A 23,968-nucleotide genomic window follows, 5' to 3' on the forward strand; every position below is an offset into this window, starting at 1 on the left:
AATTTTTCCACAGTTTTATGCATAACAGGTCCAAATGAGTCTGTGACATGATGTAAGTTTGACATCGACACAGTTTGTCATTTGCATGCAAACGCATTTCAGAACCAGAATTCTGTTGTGTTCGGGCACATTTTGTGGAGGATGACTCCATCAACATAATGCTACAAATGCATTTGTGAGTTTTAAGTGACACAGGAGAACACAGGGCTGTCTTTCGCCATGTTTCTTAGCACGCGCCCGACATCTACACTGAGTCGCATCCTTCTCTTCTACTGCTTGCATCTTTTTTTTTTTTTTTTGAGACGTTTTTTAATTTGCTGTGAAGAAGCGGAAAGCCAGCAATTACGCTCAAAGACGCTAATTACACTAAGAACCATAAATACAATTTGAAAAGGTAACACTAAAAGTTTGTAATTTTACCCCCGTGTATTTGTGAACAGTTTCATTCCTACTTGTCATGTAGGAAAAGTGTGATCCTTTACAGGTCTCCCAGCCCGTTTCATAGTATGCGTCTGACATCCTTTTCTTCTTCTATGGTTCTTCTTCTTCCACCATGTCTTTGCTGTTGCAGCACGCACCAGGAGGTGGAAGCAAAAAGTAAACTACTACTGTCAGAGACGCCACCACTAGTAACCATAAATACAAATTGAAACGGAAATAGTAGACCGCTTTATCCCGACATGCCGGGCAGCTACAATTGCTTTCAATTTAACACGAACGAACTTCACACTGCTGTCCCGGCACGACAACTGAGAATACCCTTAGACATACAGTAGACGCTGTCCTTTCTCTGTTACGGGTCTGATATTAACTCTAAGCACTAAAATTTCTGGTCAACGACATCCCCCCTACAACTACTACTCTTGAATACGGTAGTAATGATGAACACCATTTCAAACAGTTATAGTATACCATTTCATCCATACTCGCCAAGCAGCTACAATTGCTATCAACACAACAGGGACGAAGTGTGAAACTTCACAGTACCCTCACACAGGCACACACAGTATGTGACGTGCCATCCCACCATAACATCTGAGCCATGTCCTCTTCGTCATTTATGGTTTGCATCTTTTTGATTAATTTCCCCTCACAGGGTGAATAAAGTAGCTGTATGTTTGTCTATCTTAATTCTCCACTTTAAATGGTGAGGCTTGCACCGAAGGGGAGAAATGGAATGCCAACTACAACTCTCAGAGACGCTAAATAATCCCTGTCCCGGCATTACAGAATACTTTTACAGTTACACACAGGTGCCTTTCCAACTCTATTACAGCACTGAAAGTACTTCCGAAGGCAGTCCCCTACAGATTTAAAAAAAAGGGATCTTTAAGGCTAACACTTAAGTATATAGAGAAACAGAAAATATCTCTACTTGTCACCTCTTGGGCAGGGAGTCCTGCTATTAGTGAGAATGAGACGCCCAAATCCGGGATCAATTTCAGATTAGGACAAACGGGACACGGCTAATCCCAAAACTAACCCTAATTTGCCCGCAGTCCGAGCGGATTAGTGGGACAGCTTCCTCGGCGGGGAAGATCACACTATAAGGTGGAGTATGTAGACCTCAGTGATGGTGACGGACTATTTTATATGGGAGGAAAAAAAGACCAGTAATAAAACTCGGGTTGGTGATCCATGGTGTCAAAGCAGCCTAGGCCTGGAAGTTGTCCACCGCCGGGTTACTGCTATTGCATTTGCATCAACACCTACACAAGAAAACACACAGAACAGAACATTTGATGACAACGCTCACCTAGTAGTAGAAGCCGGTGAGTGGCGCGGTATATCTGTTTGTCTTTCTGGAGCTGCTTCTCAATTTTTTTGTTGGCTTCCCTCTGGGCCTTCTCCTCGTTGCGTTGGTCTTCCGTCTTGCTGTTGCCGAGACAGCCCATCTTCCCTTCCGCACCCGCCTCCCCCCCCCAAAAACAACAACCAAAAAAACCCCAGGGGGGAGGCAGGATGGGTAAAGGGGTAAAAGGTAAGGTGAGGGAACGGATCCTAAATGCCGAGACGGGCCCAAGAGTGGAAGACCCGGCTCAGAACGGGAGGCATCTATGGGGATGGTGGGTGGATGGATGGATGGATGGAAGTGGCTATTTACTGGCAACAAGAGTCAGGACAGCAGCGCCGTGTTTCCACTGTAAATCCGCAATGAAGTCATCAACGCTGCTACGAGAGGATGTGAAATGGACATGGATGAAGACACACACCACCACTTCCCTCTCAATTTTGCCTTAATGTTCCTGGCAAACCATCTTGGCTCGATCCTTGCTTTGGATAGGGTGGGTGAGTACTGTACAATAAGTTAATATTTCCTCTCGGGGCTTCACTGGAGCGTTTCGTCGTCGATTAATTCCCGTTTTTTTGTTTTGTTATTATTATTATTTAAGAGCCTCTCAGCGTCGATATACAAGAAGATCCCCCCCCCCTGAAAAAGGCCCCTTTCTCCGCCGTCCTTTTTCCTCGCTCTCCTCTCCCCCGTCACGTTAATGTGCGTTTCTCCTCACATCGGTGTGTTTTTTCTTCTCCCCCCCCGCCCCCCAAGTCCCTCTCCTCTCTCCTCCTCTCCTCTCAATTCTTTAGGCAGCTGCGTGTCCTTGAATGCAGCTCGACGTCCAGGTGTTTTACGGATGGCAAGCCCCAGATTGTCGAACTAGCTCGGCGGCTCGTACTCCCCCGTTGCTGGACGGTTACATGTGCACCAGACATGGAACCTACCGCCGTGTTTTCAAGCCCTCATCCGAGCGTAGACGGCTTTTGGGGGAAGGTGGTTGTCGTTGCTTGTTACAGCCGAGGGGTGACTGCTTGTCTGTCTGCCTGCCTGTTGCCGGGGACCGCTGACGCTTTTAGACATGTAATTGTTCCTCCGCGGCGTCGCTCCGCATTATTTGTGCCCCTTTTTTTCTCAAAGAATTGTACATTGAGATAGCTAGCGTTGAAGAGGTGGGGTGGGGCAAAACCGCTCTCACGGAACAGTAGGAACGACGGACGGTCACCAAGTTATATGGATTGCAAAGAGAAAGTTCCGGCTGTACTTTTCACAATAAAACAACTCTGTTCGTCCCAGACATTTTTTTCACCATCTTCTGATTCCCGCCAGTAAAAAAAAAAAAAAAAAAAAAAAAATTCTTTGAAAGAAGCCCATTCCCCACAGTAAATAAAAATCTTTGGAAGAAGCCCATTCCCACCAGTAAAATAATTAAAAATAATAATAATAATAAAATAAATAAATAAATATTTTTTTCTTCGGGCCCCTCCCCCGCTTCAATGTGGCTGGGATATTCTAGATTTAGCAAGATGAAAAAAATTTAAGACTGAATTATTATAGATGAAGCACAGTGTGGGTGACACGGTGATGTAGTGGTTATAGTCGACTTTACACTGATCTGATCAGATGGATCAGATCAGATCTTTTGCAATTTATGCAAAATCGTTAATTGGTTCTTGGGCCGACCTCCACGAATAGCGGGGTATGACTAGAGTAAAAAAAAGTTGTTTGAGTACATTGGTTAGATTGATCAATTTCCTGATCGGATCGGTGATCAGTTATGTTTTTTTATTTGGTTGTTTGTTTTTGTTTAAACTCACTGCTCGGTGATCAGCTCTAAAATCCTGATCATGCAAAGCCTTGTGGTTCGCACATCCGGCACAGCCTCACAGTATGCGGTCAGAGGGTTCAAATTTGGGCTACATCTTAATTTCCTGTGCAGAGTTTGCAATTCCTCCCCATCCTTTCGTGGGCTTCCTCCCACATTCCAAAAAAATGCTTCTTGGGTTAATTGAAGACTGAATTATCACAGGCATGAAAGTGAGTCTGAATGGTTATTTGTCAATATGTGCCCTGTGAATGGCCGGCGACCGGTCCGGAGTGTACCCTATCCCTCTCAAAATCAGCTGGCATACTATAGGCTTCAGATCACCGGCAACCCAAGTGAGGATAGACGTTGCAAGAAATGGATGGATTATATTTGTTACAGTGTACTGTGGTTAGCACATCTGCCTTTTTTTCATGTTTGGGTTCGAATCTCGCCTCAGGCAATCTGACATGACTGCTATTTGCAATTAGGCAGCGGGGTGTCAGGCAAGAGGGGCAATGGAGCACCCTCCTCCAAAAAAACCCCCAAAAAAACAGGACAGTGGATAAAGAAATAGTATATTTTATTGAATCTTTGGCATATAAAATGTTTAACAAAATATACCAACACTAAAAGCAAACTTCACATACATTTTATAAATAACTTGAACCTGAAATTTGCAAAATTTTCAGAATGATGAAAACAAAACCAAGCCACCATCAATCCAGTGACCAATATCACGTTATTTTGTCTTCATCTTTTTCTTATGTTTTATTTTACGTGCTCTGTGTGATGTTTGCTTTCATTTTATCTTCAGTGTATTTGACAGCAATCCTGCTTATATAGGAGACCAGTAGACCACTTTAGGGTGATTCCCGGAAACCAGACGTGTCATTGCTGTGTCTATCGGGGTTTCCAGTTGTGTCATTGATAAGGATCAATACCAGCCATCTATTAGATCCTTTTGCTTGGGTTGCCTGCAGTGTTGCGGAGTCTCTGCTCACTAGGGACGTGGGTGAGCTTGAGCCTATCCCAGGCTGACTTTTTTGGAGAGGTGGGATACACTTTGAGCAAGCTGCCAGCCAATCGCAGGGCACAACTCGCCAAGCTCATTTGACAAGATTCATCTGAAAAATGAATGCTGAGATAAAACGATTATGAAAAAAAGCATCAAAAGGGTCGGACCGCTATCTACTGTACTTGAATCTTCCATCACGCTGCTGTTTGTTGTCAAGCCACGCTAGCCAGGCTAATGCAAGCTAATCCTCTGCTAAGTGCTAATATGGCTTAAATGAGTAGGGCGTTTGGGTGGCATGTTAGGGCGTTACAGAAAGTGCCCAAAAATAAGATGAAAGGCGTGAATACGTGAGTTTAGGGATAAAAAAAAGTTGTTGGGTTCGGGAGAAAGAAATCACGAGTTTGTGAATAGTGAATTGTAAATTGGCAGGGGTTCATTGTGCTGGGTTAATATTATACTAAGCCCATTCATAACTTTATAGTCACGAACAATTGCTTCAATTGACGGAGACATTAATAAATATACGATTTATAAAGTTTATTCTGTTGTATGAGAAAACACTAGGTTTTGGTTTGTGCTAATTGACGAATACAGAGGAAAAAAATGCAGTTCACGCGCCATCTAGTGGCCACAGATTTGTAGAGCTTTTGTGGACACTGGACACCCTGTTTATTATGCGATAGGTAGCATTGGAAAATGTTAGCCCATCCGTCTCACACTTTCTGGGGGTACTCTGACTTCTTACCACATTCCCAAAAAATGCATATTAGGTTAATTAAGAACACATCAAAGTCTCATTTCGACGATTCGCCATGAAAAACAGGGTGCAAGGGTGTGTGCGACTCTCAAATATTGATAAGATTCCCAACCAACCAACCAACCAACAGGAAGTTAGGGGGTCGTGTCGCAATATTTGAAAAGTAGGCCAGGTTGTGATTTTAGTCAAAGTCGTAGCGCTTGTCCTCTTTGGGGTCATAGGTGCAGGCTTTCCCAGCTGACTTTGGGGCAGGGTGCAGCCTGGACTGGTTGCCAGTCAAGCGCAGGGGACAAATTGTACACAGAGAGAACATTTACACTCATATTCACGTGTATGGACAATTAACCTAACACAATACTTGGAGCACACCCAACCAAGCTCATGCTAGCCACTAGTACTGCCCAGAATTACAACCAGCCTGTGGAATGTAATTTGTTAGACTGTAACATTTACAGTGTCCACACAATTGACGTGGATCAACACAACATTTGATGAATGCCTGACAGTGGTGTGAAGTGTACTACTTAAGTAGATTTGTCAGGTATCTGTATTTTACTTGAGTATTTTTACTCCCTATATTTGAAAAACGAAAGTACTTTCTACTCCTCCTAAAATAAGTTTGTTACTTTTCTAACTTCACCAAATGATGACACTATGTAAAATAGACAGAAAGGTAAAGTTAATCGTGCCTGAGATCTTGTTGTACTGATTGATTGCAATCTTGGTGACATAGGCAAAAAAACATGGACAACATAGAGGAACATGAACAAAGCAGTAACAATGAAGACACAACAGATTCGGAGAAGCCAGATACAGTATTCCCTAGCCATGGTCTTATTTTAGAGATTTTTTAAGTGCTGGGAGAATTAATTTGGCGAATGTGTTTTAAAAATTCTGTGTTTAATCTGGAAGAAAATAACATATAAAGTTAATTTTTTCAGTTGTTAGCTTTGGCTAACTAGCATTTTTATGTTGTGTTGTTTCTCTCATGCAGGACATGTTAATTCATTCCTTATTCATCCCTCTGAATTTAGCTATACAATAATACAAGCGCTATGCAAGTTAATAAAAGACGGAAATTATTTTGAAGCAAAGTTTTACTGTACATTTGTATTGAAGTACATGTCATGTCTGATGGCTTTTTAAATGTTACTTTTGTTAAAAATCTTGAATCAGCATTACGCCTTTTAACAGAATATTCTATACACAGGTATCTGTACTTCTACTACAAGAATAAATGAAGTATCCAAAGTCCATGCTGTGCTTGATTTACGAGGCCTACTTTTGTTTTGAAGTGACGCTTGCACTATTTCCAGTTTTTCCACTTCTTACTTTGACTTGACACATCTGGAAAGAAGCAGCGTTTGAATCACATGATTGTCCTGAGTGTCATTGAGCTGGAGGTCTACAGGATATACGAGCCCTCTTTAAAAGTCCTCCTCTTGTCAACCTGTCCATACACAATGTATCAATAACCGACAACTTGTATATATTTTTTTTAAAACTGAATTAACTTATTCACTGCCAGCTGTTTTCAAAGCAGAGTTCTCCTTATTGACAACCTTTTTGGAAAGTTTGTTTCTACTTTTTTTCGTCCTTTAGTATTCAGAAGTAGAATGGGTTGGTTTCACCGAAAGCAACTGTTTCTGACCAAAAAGCTTTTGTGAAATGAAACATGATCCAGATCAGTGACTTTGACGGTAATGTTTTTGTAATTGTGACACCTCAAACAATACAACAATGTAAATAAGACTGAGAAAGGACCTTTGATGACAGCATTATAATTTATTTACAGGCGTACACGTATGAAATGTGCCGTGAGCAGCCACATGGCTCGTCGGGGCCTTTTGTTTTACATACCGTTCAACATTCACTCATGAACTGCGTCATCTTTTCTCATGATCACGACACAAACTTTCTACTGACTACCGCAATACATACATTTGTTTACATCATACATATGCATACTCTGTTAGAGTGTTAGGTGCCTAAACATGCCCGACTTCAGGCAAAGTCAAAATTCACAACCTAATCTTTATCTTCTATTCAAAAGCTGTGCTGATTTCAAATTCAAAGTGATCCAACGGCAACATCTACAAGGATCTGAAATGAATGAATGGATATATCAGACATGTAGCATCGTTAGTTTGACTAAAATCACAACCTGACCCACTTTTCAAAAATACAAGACATGCAACTATAACTTCCTTTGGGCTTTATGAAATCAAAGGGGGAAAACCCCGTGCGGTTGCATTGCTTAAAAAATACATTTCTGCTGTCAAACCAAGAACTTGATTAAGTTTGAGTGCTTTTGATCGCAAGGCAATCCAGAAGTTTGTGGAAATTGAGCATGTGTTTATAGCTCATCTGAGAAATTATTGTTCATGCAATAATCACTGTTGTAAAAGTAAAACCTTCATTGACGGTAATGGTAATGCTTTAAAGAGGAGATATTATGGAAAATGCATTTTTTAATGGTTTGGATATTAGTAGTTGGGTCTCAAGGGTGAAACCTGCCCTTTTAACAAATTGACAAACAAGTAAATCTTGTAGATCTGCCTTTTTCTGAAAATGTCTTGCTGAGGAAACCAATTAATGACATCACTGCGGACTCACAGCATCCTACACCTGCCATTTTGAAGTAATGGCTGGAGTTCGACTGGAGCACAATCATGTCAATACGAAAAGATAAGCAGAGCTGCAGTGTTACTTTAGATTAGCGTTAGGTAACAGTGTTACCTGTTAGTTCCTGATAAGCAGCACATATTTCAGTGTTCAGCTAAATTGTCAACATGGGATTGGGGGATATTTGAGTTTGGTGACACGCCACTACATTTATACACATTGACGACCTATTGTAATTCAGTGGCTTGGAGATGAAGTGCTGCTTTCACAAGTGAAAATTCAATTGCCTCTGTATGGGCGTTCGCTCTACGGGGCGGGATATGATTAAAAATAATTTGTGGTGGCTTCACGCAAATCACATTCATTTGCAGTCCAGGTAACGACCAATCACGGCTCAGCATTAGAAAACAGGCGAGCTGTGATTGGTCGTTCCCTGAGCCCTGGGTAGTTGTGATGTCATTTTCAGTCGACAGAAATGACAAAATGAGATGGCTGAAAACGGGTGGATTTTGCTGCTAAACTCATATTGCATAAACACACCATTAATCAGAATGCAGTGTTTCAACTAGTGGGCCTGCTGGGAACATTTTCTTGAAAAAAATATGTTTGGGTTGATTTCCCCCTTTAAGTCAGAGACTCGAGGGAGGGAGAAATTAGTAAAGTGGAGCTACATAAAAATCTTGCTAGCAGTTTTAAGCAGTTAAAACAACTGGAAACTGTTTGAAATTGTAAAAACTGTTAATAATATGTCTCCTTAGTTATATTTTAAAATTCTTAACGGCCATACATTTATAATGACAATACCTTATAATACCACTGTTTAACAAAACTAAAAGTAAAATTCATTTGAACCTCACAGACACTAATGAAGACAAAGCAGGAAGGAGTTTGCCGAGCAATACTGTCACCTAGGGGTGTTTTGTATGTATTGCTTGAATTAATAAAGCTTTGTGAATGTATTGCAAAATCAAATATATTTTTCTCATTATGTACTGCACAGCCAAACCTTTCCTGTGGTCACAGTGGAGTTCCATTTCCTGTCCTATGATTCACCCTTTCACACTTTTCCAGAAGTTGCCTAAGAGTTGTTAGCTACCTTTCACTTGCATGCAGAATGTTTGCATCACGTTGCACTTTCCACACAGACAACGATAGTCACAACAGACACATCTAAAAACAAAAATGCATCAGGAGGTAACAGGAAAGAGCTTGGGGCAAAACACATAAAGGTCAGTGCTGCCGAGTTGTGCAGCTGGCGAATGAGCCCCCCCTGCAGACAGTTGAGGGAGGGAATCATGACGCAACTCACCGAGGTGGCAAAATGTTATCTAAAGGCTAAAGAACACACATGCAGTACCACTGCTGATCCCATTTCCAAGGTGCTCTGAAAAATGTTATAAATTTGAGTTCAATGGTTAAATGGTCTGCATTGTAACTGTACAGGCCAGAGGGGTCAACAAATTTTTTGTCCAGGCCACTTTGTAGCTATGGCTTTCCTCAGAGGGCCGTTATGATGGGGAAACCAAATAAATGTCTAATCGTCTTATCATATTATTACACAACAAATTGACAGCTTAATAGTTTTGAAAGCAAAAGTCAAGGATGAAGTTTGTTCAAATACGGTATTGTTCAAGTTACTGTGAAAAGGGTAACAAAAACTGTTGTAAAATCTCAACATTATTTATGACACATGACAATTTAAAATGTTGGACAGATTTTATCATGGGTCATGGAAGTTGCTTTTGCGGGCCACATAAAATGATGTGGCGGGCCGGATAAGGCCCCCAAGCCTTGAATTGGACACTTGCGGTACAGGCCATGTTAGGTAATATTTTAACATTCCTAAAAGTCAGTCATAAAAGTGTAAAAAATAAATTGTATAATGAAACTAAAATACAGTAAAACTGCTGACACAACCTTTAAAAATGCCTGCTAGACATGTAATGAAGAAGCAACAAAAATGCGTTGATACCGTCACCTAGTGTTATGTTTCAGCAGGTAGCCTAAAAACACTTCTTGTGCTTTCTCCTGTACCGCAAAGAGAGGATAATGTTAATAGAAATGGCTTCCTTGCCCTAAAGAGGAATACCGATAACACATTTGATCTATATCAGAATTTCACAATGCAAACATGTGAAATGGGAGCAGCTAGTGTTGGGTGTCCCCCAACACTCCCTCCCTCCTTGACATGGGTGATGACATCACGAGTAATTACATATAACCAGTTGGAGCCCTCCGGCATATCAGAGGCACCCACCCGCTTAAACGACTGCACTTGATGCCTGCGTCATCATGCGTGAAATTGTACATCTGCAAATTGGACAATGTGGAAACCAAATCGGCTCAAAGGTAATTAAACTAAATAGCTGAAATGATACACTGTACAGTATATATATATATATATATATATATATATATATTTATTTATTTATTTTCAATATATAAAAATATATAATTTTTTTTCTGTAATTTATTCACATTTTTCTAAATTTGTGTTATTGTCAGACCTTCAAATGGAGACTAATGTAATGCTACTATGTCCAACTTAACAGCAAAATAATGGTAATGATTTCATAATTCACATTTTTTTGGGAGACAAATGTTTGATTTCATATAATTTTAAGGAAACATCTAACATGTCATTTAAAAATTTGTTCTAAGCCCCCTAAAAAAATGTAATACCCATTTGCTCATATTATGTGCATTTGCAAGAAATTTCACATAATATGAAAAAAATATATATGTGTATATATATATAACAATGTATTTTATGAACTTATTCATATAATTTTGTTTTAAAAAGTAATGCCATTGACAAGCTACTACAAACTACTTGAATGAGGCCTAAATAATATTTAAAAAAAAAAAATGAACTGAAGCAAGTAAGGAGTTTAGGGCGTCCTGTTCTCCACCAATATTCTGCCATATTGTGACACTATGACAGAAAGCGTAGTGTCACGGTGCCAATAACAGTGAGTGAAGTGTGTGCATTCTGGGAGGAGATAAGGGCGACACTGGTGAGGGTGGGTCATTCTGTTTTTATCGTGGCCAACGCAAAACAAGAAATAGCAAGAACGAGATAATAAGCGACACATTCGGATAATATGTCATTCAAGTGTGCTTGCCTAATAAGTTTGGCTTAACTGTAAATTTGATCCTATCACAGGGACGCTCCAAGGTTATGCTTGAAATGCAAAAAAAAAGGAAAAGAAAAAGAAAAAAACATAAGGCACTTACTCACAGAAGATGATATGTTCAAATCCACTGAATCACTCTTATGATCTTCAATGATGCCTTTTCCCTCTCAGTTTTGGGAAGTAATCAGCGAGGAACACGGAATTGGCAAGACGGGCATTTATGAGGGTGACAGCACAGTCCAACTGGACAGAGTCAACGTCTACTTCAATGAAGCACACGGTAAGGCGTCATCAAGAGAGTCCATGATAGACTTACCGATGATGAATGTGTCTCTCCATTTTGTGTCCAGGTGGTAAATACGTGCCTCGGTCCCTGCTGGTTGACCTGGAGCCTGGAACCATGGACAGCATCAGAGGGAGTCGCATCGGTGCTCTCTTTCGGCCGGACAACTTCATTCATGGTGAGCTGCGTGTCCAAAATATTATGAATACAAGTGGTGCTTAAGGATTTGAGTGTTCCGAATTTCCAGTTTTTCGAAATACGTACAGTCATTCTTGGGCTTTGTGAACTTATTTCAACTCACTTCACAAAAAGCAGCAGTTTGGCAAATGGTGAACAATTCATCAAAAAAGACGCATTAAGCTGTTTAATTCCAATTCCAGTTGAGTTTTACTGTCAAACTGAACATAAAAGAAAGATAATTACACATTGTTTATCTAAAACAACCAAACAATGTTGCCTTAAAAACGGCCTGCCAGCTTAATGCTAGCATACTGTAAAATAGAAAATACCATTGACAGGTTAATGCTAACGGTTAGGATCGATAGTTACGCGCATATTTGAAAACAGACGGTGAAGGATGACATGTAGACAGATAATATATTACTCACGGTCATCTATGTGATTACAAGAGCATCTACTGTAACTGAGTCACTTTCAATAATAGAAGGCTATTTATTCTCTTTTATGTGTGCCTCCAACTTTTGCTTTCATTTTGTCAATCTAGGCAACTCAGGTGCTGGCAATAACTGGGCGAAAGGCCACTACACGGAGGGGGCGGAGCTGATAGAACAAGTGATGGACCGGGTGAGGAACGAGAGCGAGAGCTGCGACTGCCTGCAGGGCTTCCAGCTGGTTCACTCCCTTGGCGGCGGAACAGGTTCCGGCATGGGGACCCTAATGATCAACAAGATCCGAGAGGAGTACCCCGACCGGATCATGACCAGCTTCAGCGTAATGCCCTCGCCGAAGGTCTCCGACACGGTGGTGGAACCCTACAACGCCACCCTGTCGGTGCACCAGCTCCTGGAGAGCACGGACGAGACCTTCTGCATCGACAACGAGGCGCTGTACGACATCTGCTTCCGCACACTCAAACTCACCACGCCCACGTATGGGGACCTCAACCACTTGGTGTCCATGACCATGAGTGGGGTCACCACCTCCCTGAGATTCCCCGGTCAGCTCAACGCCGACCTAAGGAAGCTGGCGGTCAACATGGTGCCTTTCCCCCGCCTTCACTTCTTCATGCCCGGTTTCGCCCCGTTGACGGCGCGCGGTAGTCAGCAGTACCGCGCCCTTACCGTACCCGAGCTCACCCAGCAGATGTTCGACGCCCGCAATATGATGACGGCCTGCGATCCCAGACGGGGCCGCTACCTCACGGTTGCCGGCGTCTTCCGCGGCAGGATGTCCACCAAGCAGGTGGATGAACAAATGCTGGCCATCCAGCAGAAGAACAGCAACCACTTTGTGGACTGGATCCCGCACAACGTCAAGGTCGCCGTGTGCGACGTCCCGCCACGAGGCCTCAAAATGGCCTCCACGTTCATTGGCAACAACACGGCCATTCAGGAAATATTCCGCCGAGTGGGTGATCAATTCGCGCTGATGTTCAGGCGCAAGGCCTTTCTCCACTGGTACACGGGCGAGGGCATGGACGAGATGGAGTTCACAGAGGCCGAGGGCAACCTCAACGACCTGGTGTCGGAGTACCAGCAGTACCAAGACGCCACGGCCGACATGGAGTCTGAAATGGAAGATGAAGAGGAGCAGGAGCCACCTGTCATGTCTACACCCTCAAGGATTCAGTCTCGGATGGAAACGGTGACAGAAACAAGTAGAGAAACCGCGGATGAGGACAGACCATGAAACGTTGCCAAAGCAAGATCTGTGAGGAAATGGTGCCATGGAATATTTATACGATTGTTCTTTAGCTGTACTTTTTTTTTTTAAAGCAACGCACCACTGAAAATTCATTGTCCTTCATTCGCTTATACAGTAAGTATAAACATTAATATTGCAAATAGCAATGGCTGACCCGCTGAAAAAAAGTTTCAGCCGATTAAAGTATCAAAATAATGACATAGCCTGCGCAACGCCATCTTGACCAGTTCTGTGCAGTTCACAAAATCACTGGCACATGACCCATGCTTTAACATGGCATTGTTCATTTTTGACTTGCTTCATGGTCTATTTTGCTATAAAAATGCCATATGGCATTGTCAATTATTGCCATAATTTACATAGCACTCCTAACCGCCAGGTTTAAAAAAAAAAAAAGACATTTACAATACATGTGCACATACATTTTGGTGCGCATAAATATAATCAAAAATATTACTTGACTTTCAGTCTATTATTTTTAGAGTATGATTTGGGCATGTCATTATTTTGATACTTAATCCGCTTTTTTTGAGGGAATTAGGTGCCATTGATATTTGCACTACTAATGTTTGGACACAGTGCCTAATGGAATAAGGGACAATTAATTTTCAGTGGTGTTTTGCTTCAAGATGGATTGCAGGTTTGATTTATTTCAATACAAAGTAGAATATTTGGCAATAGGGCTACAATTGTGGTTAGCACGTCTGCCTCACAATTCTTACGTTTTGGGTTGGAATCTCAACTCGGGATTCTTGTGTGGAGTTTGTTCTCCCAGTGCTTGTGTGGGTTTTCTCTGGGCACACATTCAAAAACGTTAGGTTCCTTGAAATCTCTAAATTGTCCATTGGTGTGAATGATAGTCTGAAAGGCCGTGCCCTGCATCTGGCTATCGACAAGTCAACAATGTACCTTGCGTCTCGCGCTAAGTCATCTGAGATGGGCCAAAGCTAATGAGCACACAATAGGAAATGAATGGATGGATGGATGTCTGAAAAATGGCTTTAGCTTCCTTTGGCCCTGCACAGCAGTATAGTAAAAAAATTGTTTGACTCCCCTGGCATAAAGGTTGCACGGTCTCTGTATTAATTAAGAAATCTGTATTTCTTTAATTTATGAGTATCTTGTTTATAGTATTTCCAGAGACCTTATGCAAAAGTTAAGAAAAAGCCACCATGTTGTAAAATTTTTATACATTTGCTTTATATATATAAAGTTGCAAGGTTATGAGAAAAAAAAGTTGCATTGCTAAGAGAAGTTATGTTGTTAGATTAAAGTAGGAATGGTGGAAGAATAAAATATAATAATACACATTTTGAGAATAAAGTTGTAATGTTACATGAATGAGGTCCATATGTTACTCGAGAAAAGGAAGAATGTTACGAGAATTAAGTCATGAAAATACTGTAAGATCATAAAATTTTGATAATAAGGTCAAAGTTACGAGAATAAAGTCAGAAAATTTTGAGAATAAAGTTGTGATGTTATGTGATTAAAAGTCAGAATGTTACGAGTTTAAAGCTATGAAAAGACAGTCATACATTTGCAAGAATAAAATAATAAAGTTACGAGAATATAGTCTGTAAGTTTTGAGATTTAAGTCAGAATGTTACCAAAGTAACATTGTGAAGTTGCATGACTAAAGTGGCAAAGTTACAAAGTCATAAGTTTGCGACTTGCGAGAACACAATTGCGATGTTACAAGAAAAAAGTCTTAATATTGCAAGAATAAAGTCATCATGTCAGAATACCCAAATGTAACATGCAACTTCAAGTTAGCCAAATGCAAGATCGCCACTCAAAGCAGCAATAGACTTGTGAAACAAATTACAACTTTATTCCCATAATATTATGACTTTCTCTGCAGTAAATTAAAGAGACACTTTGATGCGCTTAACATTGGCACTTATATCATAGGTTTGCATGTAAAACTGACATCGGTACTAAATACGCAAAGAAGCAGTGTGCGCTCATCCCCGCATAAATCTATGTAGCTCTGCTCACTTCCACATCTCCTCATTCTCATATAAATCAGATACGGAGAGGTTAATCCTTTTGATATGTTGAAGTGGTCATTAGTAAGGATGTTCACATAAATTTTGGTGCCAATTGATCACCGTTTTTGGACGTTATAAGCAATGAAAGTACAATGATTTCCGATGGAGGGTTTGTAATCGGTCCCTTCGGTGACTCCGACCGAACATGGAAAGAACGGTAGGGGGCGAGGCCATTTTCCTCATTAAAAGTAGGCGGTTTTCAAGTCGTCACTTATTTCCTAATTTCTCCAAAATGAATGGATAAATAGAAAATGACAACTCTTTTCATTTTCCTGATTAAAAAATATATAAAATGAACTTGTTAGTGAAAACATGGCCATCCCAATCATCCCTTTAATAAGCCTCAATGCTCCTTATCTTAGCGCTTTTGTTTTTTCCTCGTAGTATTACAATTTTTCTTGTAAAATAATTTATTTATGTAATGTTACAACTTGACCAATTCTTTTTTTCGTTCACAACTTTACTGTGATAATGTATCAACTTTATTTTATATATTTTTCATGTTGTCTCTTTTTGGTGTGGCTCTAATACTCCTTTGTATAATTCAACTACTTAACACTTATTTTAACAGAATTCTAATGCGACTTGACTCAAACTGAGTGATGGACCACATTGACGCTGATAAAGTGTACTTGGCTGTCATTCCGTTTCCTCCCAATGTGAGCAGCCTGTGACTTTGAGATTACATATTTTACTGCCTTGAGTGTCTGTGCAATGTGATAAGTACAGAAATAAAGTTATCTAGACTCATGTATTCTATTGTGGTTTGTGACCATAGGCTAACATGCATGCAAATTATTTTTCACCAAAACATACCGCATTAAGAAGTTCACTTTAAGTCAGAAAATAAGGTTTGAAATGAAGAAGAACACCCGTAAACATAAGTAATTCCACTTTTCCGCCGAGGAAAAAGGAAGTCATAAAGTCATCTGACAATTACAATGGCCAACCATCACGGTAAGTTCTTCACTATTGTGTATGTAGAATACGCAAATAAAGTCCTAGTGTTACGGGAGTAAAGTTGCAAGGTACTTGAAAAACGTAGCAGTGCTTCTCGAATAAAACAGCAGTTTTGCATATTATCATAAGCATTCAAAAAGAAAGTTGCAATGTTTTGAGAATAAATTCACTTCCCAAAAAAGGTGTAATGTTCCATGAAGAACTCATAAAGTTATAAGAATAAAGGAAATGTTTTGCATGAAAAAACAGTTATGGGCAAGTCACAATTTGATGAGAAATAAGTTATAATGATACAATAATTAAGATGTAAAGTTAGGAGAAAAAAACTCAATGTTGTGATAATAAAGTTGCATGTGAAAAATGTTGTAATGCTCTGAGAATAGTTGACAGTATAATAAAGTACAGTATAGTAATAATAGAATAATGTTGGAAGAATAAAGTCATAATATTATGAAAAAAAGAATGTATTTCTGTGAGAATAAATATATTAAGAGAAAAAAGTTATAATGTTCAGAGAACAAAGACATAAAGTCACTCGAACACAGTCGCGCATTAAAATTATGTTGAATTTTTATTTGGGAAAAAAAGTTGAATTTAGTCACAATTTGAGTGAAAAATGTTATGTTCCAAGGATAAAGTCGTAAAGTTACAGAATTAAAGTCATACTGCTTAAGAAGCCACTGTAAAGCTCTTCTGTAAAAAAAATACAAATAAAATGAACTGCAACCAGAGATACATGTGTATAAATACCATATACAATATGAGCTCTACTGTTGACACTTTGCAGTCAGCAGCCTAAACTCTGTCCTTGTTCTTCCAAGGTTGCACAGAAATGTCAACCTTCCATGGAGGACAATTGTGTAACATTTGAAGATTGTTTATACAATACTCATTAATAGAGGACAAAAAGAATTGTATTATTTAGACATAATGCAGGGTCGACCAAAAGTAGAATGTTTTGAGTCAAAAACAAAGAACACAGAAAATGAGTTTTATGCAAAGAAAAGAAGGACACAAACAAGTGGGTCTGGGGGAAGAAAGAAAGCAAGGGTAGTGGTAAGGTTAAGTGAAGGAAGAAGTCAGAAAAGCAGGTCGAAGAGACAGAAGGAAAGAGGGAATGATGGAAGGCAGAAAACCAAAGCGAAACAAAGGAAAGATACATGACTAAAAAGCATATCTGAGGAAATGAAGGCAGGAAGGAGTAAAAGTCAGGATCGGTAAGTAGGTAAGGCAGGAAGACAAGCAGGTAGATTCCTGACAAATGTATAACTTTATTTTCATTTCTAATAGATGGGAGGATGTAATAAGGAAAGGCAGAAAATCAGATTTAAGCAAAGGAGGGAAGGAGTAAAAACAATGATGGAAGGAGCATATATATATATATATATATATATATATATATATATATCAGTAAGGTGTAAACTCTTGGTGCACCCTGTTGGACACGTGGTTAAAAAAACTGCCTATTATGTCACTCTGCGCTATTTTAATACGCTATCAGTATTGCACTGCCCCGAGTGACTGACAGCAGACCGGTCACGCGCGGTAATGAATGCTGCGGATATCCGGAAGTGCGTCATTTCAGTCACGTGACAGCTCCATTGAACTGGAGGAAGAGGGGAAGGGGGAAGGGCTTGCGGTTGTCTTGACTTCAACCCGGCATCGCACATACGTCGACCGGCTTCAGTGTGACGGATCACCGCGGCGAATTCCCTCTATCCATCCATCCGACCCCAACTCGCCGCACTATGAAGATCTGGACATCTGAACACATATTCAAGTGAGTCCTAATGCGGAAATTCTTCGTGCCAAACTGTTCATTGTCAAATTACATCATACTGACTGTATTGTGAACGGCTTGCACAATTCATAAAGTGGAACATCCGGGTGCTCAGCGAGCGTAGGTTCAAACCGAAAATTACCTTCTCTGCTAGCTAGCTAGCTACATAGCTAGATAACGAGCTAGCATGCTGCCGATAGACATTTTTTGTCGTCATGTTCGTTGGCTTTAGGTCACTGATGATACCATACCTAGTATGTTAAAAAGAAACGTAGAATGTTACAAGAAAGTGCTAAATGGCGCAATTACATGAGGTCGGCGGTGTTCTTCTTGCGTAAGCGGCCCCTGTGGCTGGGTAACCTTTCCCCTACTTTTCCCTCTTTCCGGGCCTGTGACATCACAAGCCGATAGCGGTCCGAGCTGGTGCACGCGTCTCCATGGAAACCAGACACTATAATGACCTTCGAGACTCTGTAGCCGTAATGCATCGGATAATGCATAGAATGCATTGTTTGACTTTATTAACTTTAAGTCAGTTGTTCTCAATCGTTTTGGGTCCAGGGATTCCTTTAGCAGATATTAATCAAAATAATTAATACCTATGATTATTAATATTATTATTAGTAGTATTATTAGTTTTAATAAAGGAACCTTGCCACAAACTGTATGCTAAATAAACCTACTACCCCTAAATTCAATAGGACTTTTAACCCTAATCATGACCTATTTAGTAGAAATAAACTTTCCTGAACCAAATTCAACTTAGATACAATATATAAACATCAATATCAACGTGCACTGCTTGTACTAACATACAGTAGCTGTGAGTAGTTCTAGAAAGCGTCTAGCAAACAGTGTTGGGCAAATAAAGTAATTACTTGTAGTTACTAGTTGCTTCCTATAAAAAGTAATTGAATTAGTATTTACTCCATCATAAATGTAATTACCGGTAGTTGTCAGGGAAAGTAATTAGTGCTTTACTTTTTAAAAAAAAAAAAAAAACTTCAAATATGTAAAAGATTGAGATTTTTGAACAGGTTTTACGGGCCTGTTACAGACAGTAAAACAGCAAAGCGTTACTTAATTTAACTTAATATTTATTCAAACTGAAACCACAAATGGTAGATACCGTTGACCCTAATTCAAGTATTTTCTTCATGACTCTACTCTTCACTTGTGTAAAACTAGTTCAAGTTGCGCATGGTTCATAGCATTAAAATATCATAATTACAGTAAATATTTGAATGAAAAACATTTCTCCTACATTGAATTTAATTCCATAAATATAAAATAATCAAATGCAAACTAGTGAGAGCCGTAGTGTCTGGCTGTATTCATTCATTCATTTTAAACGTTTGAAAGTGGGCTTGACTGTTTGTTTTCCTCCCACAGTCACCCTTGGGAGACGGTGACCAAGGCAGCAATGCAAAAGTATCCCAACCCAATGAATCCCAGCGTGTTAGGGGTAGACGTTTTGGACCGGACCATCGACAAGCAGGGCCGGCTCCACAGCAAAAGGCTTCTCAGCACTGAGTGGGGTCTTCCCTCTATCGTCAAGTCTGTGAGTACAGTATTTGAAACCAGTCTACTCCCACAATGCTATTCCTGTCTTTGGACAGAAGAGTTGGACCTGCTCTCTGACTGGAGCGTAGTAATTGTGAGTGCCAATTTTGTCATGGCCGTGCTACAACCCGTGACGGCATGTGATGTAACTTGCTGAGTTAAAATGAGAGCTCACGAGAACGCTAAATTCGTTGGTGCCGTCTCCTGTGTTGCGGCTCCCATGACCTCTGCAAGGACAACTAGCTAAAGCGAGCTATTGCGCAGCCTTGCGGTTTGAACACACACCGGCCAATCGGAAGCCGGCCTCTATGAGGACGTCTTTAGGATGTGCTCGCCGTCTGCGAGCACGTCTATGAATATCCTTCTTTTTAATTCCCGCCACAGTCAATGATGCACATGGGATGCGTAATCTGATTGTCTGGCTGGAGCGTTACTATACGTGCGCCATTTAGTCCAGGAACCTTTTGTGGGCTAAGTGTATTTTTCTTGTTTTTTAATCTATCTGTTCCTTTGATGCTGAAGATTTCCCACCACTGAGCTAGACGTCTGGTATGTCTAATCTAATGGTTAAAATTTGTGCCTCACAGAGAGTTTGACTCTTGGCTCAGGCACTCCTGCGTTGAGTTTGCATTTTCTCTCCGCAGCTTAGCATGTCTGGTTCATTAAAGACTGTAAATTGTCCATGGGTCTGAATGTGACTTTAACGGCCGTTTGTCTATATATGTGCCCTGTGAGTGACTGGTGACCAGTCCATGGTGGGTGGACCCCACCTCTCTCGTTGGGACAGGCTCCAGCTCACTCGCAAGACCCCTTATGAGGGCGAGCCCTATGAAAAATGGATGTATGGATAATATTGGTCATTATCTATATTTTCCCAAGATTTGTTAAGAATTCTATCTTCACGTTTGCCCGCAGATCATCGGCAACACGCGGACATGCACGTACATTCAAGAGCACTCGGTCGTGGATCCACAAGAGAAGAGTTTGGAACTTCAATCCACAAATGTGAGTATTTTATAGTTTAGGTCATCTCACCTAAAAATTAGACTGATGTGCAATTAAAAAAAAAACTGTCTTTACAAATCCATGAAGACAAATCTTGACAGTTTGTAATTCACACACACACACTTTGTTGATGCACATTGTAATGGTTGTAAGGTAGTGTTCTAATGACCTTTCTGGAATGAAGACTTGCCTGTTGTACAATCGAGTATACTTGTGGTGTACTGCTTTGAGACTGATCTGACAACTTGGTCCTTTTGTCTCTCCCCACGTTGTAGATTACGTTCACCAACTTGGTGTCTGTGGATGAGAAGTTAACATATAAACCCCACCCTGAGGATTCTCGGAAGTAAGTTCAGAAAAGTGTACTGAACCAACAAATAAGAATGACGATTCATACGTTTTTTTTTTTTTTTAATCCTTCTCCTTAGAACGATCCTGACACAAGAAGCTATCATCTCTGTAAAAGGAGTAAGTCTAAGCAGCTACTTGGAGGGCATTCTAGCAAGCACCATCTCAACTAATGCGGGAAAGGTAGGAGATTGACTACACATTTCATGACTGTTTGGTGCTTGCACTTAAATATAAGACAACTCAGAAAGCCCAGAATATGTTGAATGAGTAGAGCAAAGGCTTCAAGGCTTAAAGTGTTATATAAAGTGTTCATTTTAGTCGGTTTCAGTTTAGTTTCATTCATTGCTACATTTTTTTAATAGCGATTGTCCTCATTAGGTTTGCGGTTGAGCTGTAGTTATCCCAGCTGACTTTGGGAGAGAGGTTGAGTACAGCCTTGACTGGTTGCCAGCCATTCTCAAAGCACATAGACAAGCATTCACACTTTCATTTACGCCTATACTCTATTTTCAGCCACAGTGAACCTAACTCACTTTGAGCTACGGAACTGCAAAAAAAAATAAAAACAAACAAAAAACCTGACAAACTCGATTTGATCAATTATTCATCCAGCCTTACCTCTAATACTGCCTGGGAAGCTGAACAATTTTGCTGGTTGACTTTCCTCTTCCTACTTTGTCAAATGTACCACATTTTTCTCCCCGCTCTCTCTCTCTACAGGGCCGTGAAGCCGTCGAGTGGGTGATCCGGCGGCTCAACACTGAAATCGAGGAGCTGGCAGCAACAGCGCGTGGGACGATACGAAGCCCAATGGCCGCCGCCACTGTTACTGACAAATGACCTCCACTTCCTATTTTTCCAGCAAAGCGTACCCACGCCCCCATGATACTCTGACACTTCCTGTTGCTTCTTGTGCGTTATGCTATGTTATGTGACAATGCATATGGACCGCAGAGAAGCAGCAGACTTTGATGGAGTCTTGGGGGTCAGGGGTGGGCACTCAGGGAACCATGGAAATGGGGGGGGGGGGATGTAGGTGGGGTACAAGTGCCAAAACCTCTTAGGCTGAATTTATACTGCATGGTTCAAGTGACATTTCTTTTTTATTTCTGTTTTTGCTCAGAATAGCATAAAAAGAAAAATCATTGGATCAGATATCTTCAGATCAGAATCAGAACTCTTCCAAAAGTGGGTAAAAATCAGCACAGTATCGTATATGTGCCAATGTGAGTGCGAAGTAAACACACAGATGGGATACAACCCATCAATGTCAGCTAGCTGTCATATTAATACACCGATGGGTGACGTATACACACCTGCGTCTACTCAAACAACACAAATAAATACCTGCTGTAATTGAAAATTACAGCGAAAGCATAGACGAATAAACAAGCTACATTAGAGGTGTGTCCGTAATTAATTAAGCAAAGTAACTGCAGATGGCCACCAGTGAATTATTGCCAAGCTTACTCTTGTTTTAATTAATGCGTGTAAGCCCAGGCCAACTAATATTTGTATTATTTCTATATTACTGTTTACTTTTCGTTGTCAATGCCCGCTGTTGAGACTAGTGGAGTTGTTTCAGTGCAATTTGGGCATCTACAGCTTGTTTCGTGTCTTCTGCCAGTGTAAACACAGTCACATCAGATATGTGTGACTTGAAACAAACCTGGAAATAGTTTAAAACAAAAACTGATATAGGCATTACATTTAGAATCGGGAACTTGAACCTGTAGTGGAAATCCAGCCTTAGAAGTGTTGTTATCTGCCACAAACATGGCACATGTCAAGCAAAAGTGCCAATTGTGGCATGAAAAACAGTTAAGCGCACAAAGAGATGCATTGTCGCAGTGTTGCAAAAGCATCTATACAAGGAAATGGTACTCTACATGGAATTCGTTTCATATGGGGGTGGTTGTATCCATTGAAGTGGTTTTGCGTGTCAGAGGACACGGTCAATGGCACAAATTTCATTTATGTATTTTTTTGTAGTGTTGGAGTTACATCTTCAACACTCTTCTGAGACCTCATTGATAACATTCTGTACTGGACGTCAGTAGATAAGCTTGTAAATTATTAGGTGTTATTTAATTAATAGTCAAGTATTTAAGTTGTATAATGGGATCAAGTTACCTTGGGGCGTTTTGATGAAGTCTAGAATGCTTGAATGCTTAAGGTGCTTCCATGCATTAGGTGGCTGCTCCTCGACTGTAGTCATTTTCCATTTGCACTTCCAACTAAGCTGCACGTTTAGAAGGAGCTGAACATTATTGGAGGTTTTCATACTGTTAAGATAGACAGTGTGGGGTTGTTTTTTTTAGGATATTTCTTTGAATGTAACACATTTATTCATTAGACAGACTTTTAAATGAAGCGAGCTGGAAACTGTAACTTGTGCCTCTGTAAAATAAATGGTCATGCCAATTGAGACAATGTGCTAATAAAAGCATTTTGATGATTTTGTAGAAGTACTTGTCAACTCTTATTTTGTCCTATCAATTGGCATTCTGATATCGACTTTCAAGTTTTAAACAGAATTTGCCTCACTGAATTACCTGAATTATCCTTAAAATTACATTGGATCCTTAAATCCCGTGTTCAATGTGCTTTAAAATTCCACATTGTTATTAGTACCTTGATAATCATATTGACTGCTTTTGCTATGCAAATGTTTTCTACATACTTCCGCTTGTGTGGCTAAATAATACAGCAACATTTCTTTAAATGTCTGAATATGTTATAAATACATTTATGAATCAAGTATAGATACTGTATAAATATATCCAGCCCGGATTTGAACACTGAAGGATCTAAATCTATATGAATGGCTTTATATTAGCCAACAGGTTAACCAAAAACCAAAATGGGAATTACACATCGCATAATCAGTTCAAAGTCTCAGAGTCAGCGTGCCCTGATCGGAGCACTGGACCAGCTGGTGAAGATCAGCCCCATAGGCAGGGCCAGCCAGGG

The 23,968-nt window shown here is 40.3% G+C and overlaps 3 protein-coding genes and 1 long non-coding RNA gene across 5 annotated transcripts in view; 2 read left to right on the forward strand and 2 right to left on the reverse strand.

Moving 5' to 3' along the window:
* The window catches only part of LOC147141888 (guanine nucleotide-binding protein G(s) subunit alpha-like), a 27,110-nt gene extending 24,613 nt beyond the window's left edge, over positions 1-2,497 (reverse strand). Inside the window, exon 1 of the mRNA XM_086039799.1 lies at positions 1,757-2,497. Within this exon, the coding sequence (XP_085895925.1) occupies positions 1,757-1,895 (139 nt within the window). The 5' untranslated portion in view covers positions 1,896-2,497. The remainder of the gene's footprint in view (positions 1-1,756) is intronic.
* On the forward strand, positions 1,572-16,086 carry LOC147141889 (tubulin beta-6 chain). 2 transcript variants are annotated; one of them, XM_086039798.1, is made up of 4 exons: positions 1,572-4,632; positions 11,287-11,395; positions 11,466-11,576; positions 12,123-16,086. In XM_086039798.1, the coding sequence occupies exons 3-4, from the start codon at positions 11,516-11,518 to the stop codon at positions 13,265-13,267; spliced, it is 1,206 nt and encodes a 401-aa protein (XP_085895924.1). In that variant the 5' UTR covers positions 1,572-4,632; positions 11,287-11,395; positions 11,466-11,515; the 3' UTR covers positions 13,268-16,086. The 2 variants fall into 2 exon arrangements, with proteins under 2 accessions (XP_085895924.1, XP_085895923.1); XM_086039797.1 differs by lacking the exon at positions 1,572-4,632 and adding an exon at positions 10,227-10,327.
* On the reverse strand, positions 7,211-11,551 carry LOC147141890 (uncharacterized). The gene is made up of 3 exons (XR_015088039.1): positions 11,432-11,551; positions 11,216-11,358; positions 7,211-7,456 (listed from the first exon to the last, which is right to left on the reverse strand). It is a non-coding gene; the product is annotated as an uncharacterized LOC147141890 (long non-coding RNA).
* Positions 16,087-17,885: 1,799 nt separating the features above from the next.
* LOC147141891 (PRELI domain containing protein 3B-like) lies at positions 17,886-23,463 on the forward strand. Its single transcript, XM_086041570.1, has 6 exons — positions 17,886-18,076; positions 19,469-19,637; positions 20,555-20,644; positions 20,920-20,990; positions 21,073-21,175; positions 21,716-23,463. Exons 1-6 carry the CDS (start codon positions 18,045-18,047, stop codon positions 21,833-21,835), a joined length of 585 nt encoding a protein of 194 aa, XP_085897696.1. The 5' UTR covers positions 17,886-18,044; the 3' UTR covers positions 21,836-23,463.
* Positions 23,464-23,968: the final 505 nt, after the last annotated feature.

This window comes from Filicampus tigris, chromosome 9, assembly GCF_054856515.1.
Source record: "Filicampus tigris isolate MCC_2025a chromosome 9, RoL_Ftig_1.0, whole genome shotgun sequence".
Lineage (NCBI taxonomy): Eukaryota > Metazoa > Chordata > Actinopteri > Syngnathiformes > Syngnathidae > Filicampus > Filicampus tigris.

Bases quoted from the DNA above. Each gene is read 5' to 3' on its own strand.
- LOC147141889 (XM_086039797.1), top strand. From the start codon at position 10,271: ATGCGTGAAATTGTACATCTGCAAATTGGACAATGTGGAAACCAAATC. The intron at 11,396-11,465 runs GTAAGGCGTCAT...TTTTGTGTCCAG, and splicing joins CTACTTCAATGAAGCACACG to GTGGTAAATACGTGCCTCGG. The intron at 11,577-12,122 runs GTGAGCTGCGTG...TTGTCAATCTAG, and splicing joins GCCGGACAACTTCATTCATG to GCAACTCAGGTGCTGGCAAT.
- LOC147141891 (XM_086041570.1), top strand. From the start codon at position 18,045: ATGAAGATCTGGACATCTGAACACATATTCAA. The intron at 18,077-19,468 runs GTGAGTCCTAAT...TTCCTCCCACAG, and splicing joins ACATCTGAACACATATTCAA to TCACCCTTGGGAGACGGTGA. The intron at 19,638-20,554 runs GTGAGTACAGTA...GTTTGCCCGCAG, and splicing joins TTCCCTCTATCGTCAAGTCT to ATCATCGGCAACACGCGGAC.